Source organism: Morone saxatilis, unplaced genomic scaffold, assembly GCF_004916995.1.
Source record: "Morone saxatilis isolate NCDOM2014 unplaced genomic scaffold, NCSU_SB_2.0 Contig20, whole genome shotgun sequence".
Taxonomy (NCBI): Eukaryota; Metazoa; Chordata; class Actinopteri; family Moronidae; genus Morone; species Morone saxatilis.
This window is the reverse complement of record NW_023339763.1, coordinates 10,918,554-10,925,195: the sequence shown is the minus strand read 5'-3', so window position 1 is coordinate 10,925,195 and position 6,642 is coordinate 10,918,554. Positions and strand designations below refer to the sequence as shown.

Below are 6,642 nucleotides of genomic sequence, written 5' to 3'. Positions count from 1 at the left end.
AGTTAATGCTGGTTCTAATAGAAACACAGTGTATCACAGTTTGTTGGTATGGGGCTGCGTAGCCACAGACCAGTCAGGGTGCCCAGGTGGTCATAATGTTAAGGCTGATCAGTGTATGTCGATACTTAATACTTGTGGTAATTTTATGTGTATTTTGTCTGATGCACAATGTTGTCTCGACAATGAATAACATTTTTATCTTGCGGTGTGGACGGACTCATAATGCTTTAAAGGCCACGTTGTGAAACTGAGTGAACTCTTTGTTCACAGGCACTGTCAGTGGACACAGACAAGAAGACAGTCACATTTGATGATGGTTCAGTCCAGAGCTACGACCAGCTCCTCATCTCAACGGGCTGCAGGTGCAGACAAATATACACACACACAAATACTGTATAAAAAGTCCAAGCCTTGTGGGGGCCCTAGAAAGCCCTTTTGTCTCCCCCCTCTGGCAGTGAGAGTAATTACACAAACGCTGTCGACACACATAGCGTATAAAATTTGACTTGACTCAAATCCCAAATGTTTTGTCTAGAAATCCAAAATATGCCATTTGTTATATTCCCAAAATTAGTTGTATCATCTTGTATATCAGCTCTGTTTTAAGATGCTGTACTTATTGATTACTGACCAGAGCCTCATTTCCCAGAATCATCTTAAGGCTAGATAGATAATAAAAACATAATTGTAAAATCCATCTCAAAAACGTTCTTATGTGTGAGACGTGTTTCCCAAAAGCATCACAATTGAAGCACTTTATTATTATTAATAATTAATTAACGAGTGCCTCCAGCCTGCTCTTGGAAGGCTAACAATGTCTTATTATGCTCTGGAAGCTGCAGGAGGAACCAAAAATAACATGATTAATTTACATTTTTATTGCTTTTGTTGATTTTTAAAGTCCAGGTGAAATGATAAATGTAAATTTTGTTTGTTATATTGGACTCCTATTTAACAACAGGTGCCAAAACAATTGACAAAAACTAAATTTCTGTGTATTTTTGTGTGAAAATCCAATAATTTTGCATGAACTAACCAATTTCTACCAATAATATCATGACATTCACCTGTCAATCAAGCTTCAACTTTTACTTATCTAAGACTCATTAGTTATCTAGCTAGCAGCAGCATGTTTCTGGGGGTTGGACCTCACTGATTACGGTACAAAAACAGTGTTATCACAACTTTATTTTTGGTGAAACTGGATCATATTTAATGGAGGAAATATTGACGGCTGGTTCCTCCAATGTCCTCCGAAAAGCTGTATGGAAATACACACTAAACAACTTAAAGTACTGAACATTTCTTTGTGTCCTTTACAACTCTTAAGCTTTGTATTTTTTATATATAGACAGCCTCCAATGTTAAGAGGCTTTTAATGGAACTGTTTTGGGAAGTGCACGTTATAAAGTTAAGAGCATTCGTAGAAAAGTTACTAGAAAACTCTCTTAATTTCTAAGATTGATTGTTATCAGGAAACATTACCCGGAGCATTTCTCTGCCAAAATATTTAACTCAGTCAACTATGAACAGCAGCTGATAACTTTAACTTAACGTTGTATAAGTCATTGTTGCAGCACCACTACACTGTATTGCTCATAAACACAGTCATGACCTGTCCTTTAGAGCAAAGGGTCTGAACGTGCCCGGCATGAAGTTGGACAATGTCAAGATGTTGGAGACGCCAGAGGACGCCCGGCAAATCCACGCAGCCTGTCTGGGCTGCAACGTCGTCCTTGTGGGAACCTCTTTTGTTGGTACTGTGTTTGAGAGTGGTTCAAAATTTGCACATATCTGTTTGGACTGGTGATGTGTAGGGAATTAAAACAGACTGCAGAAAAAAGACGACATCAAATGTGCTGAACGATTGTGAAATCAGATAAAACATCAAGAGTTCAGCTGTATGGAAGGTTGTAAAATGTTATCAGAGTTAAAAATATGAAAATAACACTGATTACATCAATAAATAATGGAAGAAAGAATTATAAAAATGTATACCTTTTCTGTAGTCAGCTGATAAAATAAATGTAAAATGTATTTTGCTCCTCTACTGGATGAAAAGTATAAAGCCTATATTTCTTTTTATCCTCCATTCCAATAAAAACAATAATAACTAACAGTATTATTTATGGATGTATTCAGTTATATTGTTGACTTGTCCTACATTTTTTTTTACATTTTTTTTCCAGGCATGGAAATTGCATCTTATTTAATAGACAAAGCCTCCAGCATCACAGTGATCGGCAGCAGTGAGCTGCCGTACCAGAACACACTGGGTCGTGAAATCGGCAGAGCCACCATGATGGTAAGAGAGAGAGAGAGAGATTTATTGAATCCTCACATTGCGTCTGTTTTCAGTTCACTTACTTGTAGTTTAAACTCTGTTGTTCCTGCAGATGCTTTCAGAGAAAAATGTCAAATTCCACATGAATGATATTGTGACAGAGATCAAAGGTGTGGATGGAAAGGTAAAGTGGGAAAATGGTACATTAAGACTTTAGTTAACACAGAACATAATTTATGTTTTGGTAAAATATAAATATTCTCTGTTCTCTCTGCTCTTGTTGTCCTTTCTTCCTCAAGGTGAAGGAGGTTGTCCTTAAAAGTGGAAAAGTTATTCCAGCGGATGTTTTGATTGTTGGTATTGGTAAGTGCAATGCAGACGTTTCACATTCATACAAAATCTTTATTAATTTTTCTGCTCATTCCCTTTATTACTATTTAACATCTTTACATTATCAAGCAGACATTTCCTGTAAAGCAAAATCACTTCTTATAAAAACAGATTATAACAAATTAAAGATATGTGTTAATTCAGTAATTATATCATCACTGATAGTTGCATAAAGATTTTTATTTTCAACAAAACCTACTCAACACCTGTTGTCTCTTTCTGTTTCTCCACCAGGAATCAAACCAAACTCAGAGTTCCTGCGGGGCAGTAAAATACAGATGGACTCAAGAAACTTTGTAACAGTTGATAAGGTCAGATAATAACCAGCAGTTCACCTGATTATCAAGATATTATTCAATACATAACATCTCTTCTTCAACAAAACCCCCTGCTTTATGTGTAAAGATAATAATAACAGACTTTATTATTAATAATAATAATAATAATAATAATAATAATAATTTCTTTTTTCTTTTTACATTATTAGATTTATATTTTCTAACTATTGAAACATCTCAGTTCCAGTTTCAGGTTTTCCAGGATCTCAAACATAATATTGATAAACATGTGCTTTTTCCACATTAATCAGCATATTCTGCACCATTAACTATCAGTCCTCTGTCTGTGTTTCTCTCCCGCAGTACATGCGCACCAATGTCCCCGGTGTGTTCTGTGGGGGCGACCTGGCCACCTTCCCCCTGGCAATGGCCAAAAACCAGCTGGTCAACATCGGACACTGGCAGATGGCACAAGCACACGGTAATGGAATAACAAAGTCACACAGTCGTCTGGCAAGTTGCATGAAGAAACTGTGGTTTAAATCTGACTAACAATTAGATTAGATCAGTACTGGTGCTAACTTGTTGCTCAGACAGATTACTAACCTCTATAAAAACCCTTTTGTTAAACTCATGCAACAACATTGTTAGCATAATACACATATGATTAACTGTTTATCATGTAGAAAGATAGATATTGCAGCTGTATTTAGTTTAGGATAAAATATTTTATTATTTTATTTTTATGATTATTGTAAAATGTAAGATGACTGCTGGGCTACACAACCTCTGTGTGAGATATCAGGGTACATGTGGTAGATAGTGGGGCAAGTAAATGTCAGTAGGAATCATAAGGTCCAGTGTGATTATTCTCTGTATTAAGCAACAGAGAAAACACATTCATGTAGAAGACATCTGGGCAGAAGGAAAGTATCACAGTATGTGTGCTTAAAAAATACTTTTAATAACTGTAGATATCAAGAGATACAGGTTATAGTAATTACTGTGTTTAACCCTCATTTTCTGTTATTCTTTTAATATATTATCTGTTCAATATCTGTGTCTATAATATGTTGTTTCCAGTTTAATGTAAACTTTTATTTATTGTCGTTCAGGGAGGATAGCAGCTCTGAATATGCTGGATAAACAGAGTGAACTCAGCTCTGTTCCTTTCTACTGGACCGTCCTACTGGGTACAACCATCCGATATGCAGGTGGGCACACACACACACACATATTTGTATGCTTGTGTGTATCTTTATAAATGTTCAATTTGACACAATAATGCTGAGTGCAGCCACAGTGAGAGGCCTTCATGGTCAGGTGAGGTTGTGAGGTTGTCGCAGCACTAGTACACACAAACACACACAAGAGCAGAGGTAGGAAGTTAGATGTGGTAATATTGTTTGGAACTAACCTTTATTTTAATTATTATCATGTTAAGTTATTTTATATGTTTGTATTTTGATATATTTAAGCCAATACTACTAAAAAAAACTTTATCTTTGACTCTTAACAGAAAGAAAACCGCTATGTACAACTACTTGTTTCACACGCTCTCCAGTATATATTTATCTAAATTATCAGTAATTCAAACTTGACATTAATCTGTACTGTTTTTATATGAATAACCTTGATTAATATTAGATAATGTTATTTTCTGAGTATTCAGTGTGTATGGTTTTAAAATTGACTCTGTGTTTACTCAAATTGAGCTTATAAGCAATCTGGTGATATTTGTTGTGACGAAAAAAAGAATTTATCATTGAAGGTGAAGTGAGTGAGATGAAATATAGAAGTTGGAGAAACGCTTTGCTTCCCGTGACCAGGTTTGGATTTTCAGATTTTCCTGGAGACAGATACGACTCATCAGCAGTTGACTTCTCACGCCTGACTGGATCAGAGAGACGAACCTGACCGGTGAGCCCCAGCCTTTCCCAGGCTGTACGTCCGGCGGCCGTTCACGGCGTGGACGACAAACCAGACGAGACAGACAGAGGGTTGTGACAGTGAAGGTAATGGAGAAGCTTTAATTGATCTGTCAGGCAAGAGATCCTAAGCCGAAGAGCTGCAGGAAAGGAGTCGCTAAAAGCGGCTGGAAAAGAGCATATTTAGCCCCTCTGGCCCCCCCTCAACCTCGAGTCAAGTGGGAGTTTTTTTTAAGTGTGTGTTTTATTTTGTGAGAAATTTTTACAATAGAAAATATTGGCAGTAAATTAGAGCCGCTCCTGTGAAATTTTAAAGCTTTTTAACCGTCCTTAAAAAGGCGATTGCTACAAGAGCTAAGAACACTTACAGAGGAGACGTATCCACTCGCTGGTTCCGCCTTGTATCAGCTCGTTGGGGTTTCATACTCAAGCACTACTTAGCTTGTTGAATTTTAAGATTGAATTGTTACAAAAGTTGGATGAGTTTATATGGTGGTGAGCACTTTTAGTTTTTTACTTCTGGTGATGCCGCAATTTTGGCTAAAAAAACGCATTAAAGTTGGAGGCTTATGTTTCAGGGCAATTAATCCCCCGAACCTCCAAGTGGAAGAATCCAACTGGAGGAAGCCAAGGACTGTGCTAACTTCTGGGATGGACTCAGCAATAAACGGGTCCTCCTCCCTGCAGCATGGGTGAGCGCAGCTGTTCCTCCACCTGCCTATGGAGGAAGTCTCCGGTCCGTGGCCCGCCGTCGCTCCAGGCTCACGGCCCTCCCCTCGGGTGCGACTTGACTCAGGTTAGCTGCAGGCGGCGGGGAATCGCCGGGGTGGGGGCAAACTCCTCATTGTGTCTCCAGCTTGACCAAATAGTAAGCGGGCAGAGTAAATGGTGGAAATACAAATGTTTCTTAGTAAAGCAAACTGAAGCAATGTTGCTGCTGATTTCAACCCATTGGTGAAATGAATTTTATAAGACGAGTCGGGCAACAAGATTTAATCTTTGATCCCTCTGCCCCGCCCACTACCCAGGTGATTTGCTCACGTTGGTCTATCCGACCTGATAAAAAGCCAGGTACTGATGTGGGTCTGGTACATGACTGCGTATTGATGGACCGGCTTCGTTTTATTCTCGCACACCACTTGTACACTTTTACATTTTTATTGTTAAATACTTGTGTTATGAACATTTGTTTTTTGCATTAACTTCTTACAAGTTTCTGCTGTGTGACATGCAAATTTCCCCTGGGGTTTAATTATACCAAGTGTCCAGCCTAAAAATGCACTTGCTTCTCCCACGGCTGTTTTGGACAGTACAAGAGGACGTCGCCCGGAGTGGGCTATGAGCCGAGCTTGGCTGCTACGTTAGCTCAGCTTGTTTCTTCCTGATAACTTAAGGATCCAGACGTCCGATGACTAAAATCCTTCGATCCGGTTTTCAAATCTAGAGTTAGAAAAAGCAGCAAAAAAGTTTGCTAATAACATGTGGATGTGTAAAAATGTGGCTTCAGAGCCTGGGATATATATACGTCAATTGTGTATTGAACAAGCGTTTCTGGCAAGACACCACAACCACTGACGGCCCAGACACCGAAAGGGGATATGACGCCATCTGACAGCGACGCGGTGAAACGCAAGCGTTACGCTGGTTGAATTATAAATGATAGATTTCTTCTGAGTTTTGAACATCTGTTGAAAACATTTGGGATTAATGTGAAGATCTCAACTATAACATATACTGTGGAACACGTATAGAAGCTCAGAGC

General features: G+C 38.5%; 1 protein-coding gene across 1 annotated transcript in view; it reads left to right on the top strand.

Moving 5' to 3' along the window:
• The window catches only part of LOC118332096 (apoptosis-inducing factor 3), a 15,742-nt gene that overhangs the window by 5,284 nt on the left and 3,816 nt on the right, over positions 1 to 6,642 (top strand). The window contains exons 9-16 of the mRNA XM_035667246.1: positions 271 to 362; positions 1,627 to 1,757; positions 2,190 to 2,305; positions 2,397 to 2,468; positions 2,584 to 2,647; positions 2,909 to 2,985; positions 3,316 to 3,433; positions 4,068 to 4,166. Of these exons, the coding sequence (XP_035523139.1) occupies positions 271 to 362; positions 1,627 to 1,757; positions 2,190 to 2,305; positions 2,397 to 2,468; positions 2,584 to 2,647; positions 2,909 to 2,985; positions 3,316 to 3,433; positions 4,068 to 4,166 (769 nt within the window). The remainder of the gene's footprint in view (positions 1 to 270; positions 363 to 1,626; positions 1,758 to 2,189; positions 2,306 to 2,396; positions 2,469 to 2,583; positions 2,648 to 2,908; positions 2,986 to 3,315; positions 3,434 to 4,067; positions 4,167 to 6,642) is intronic.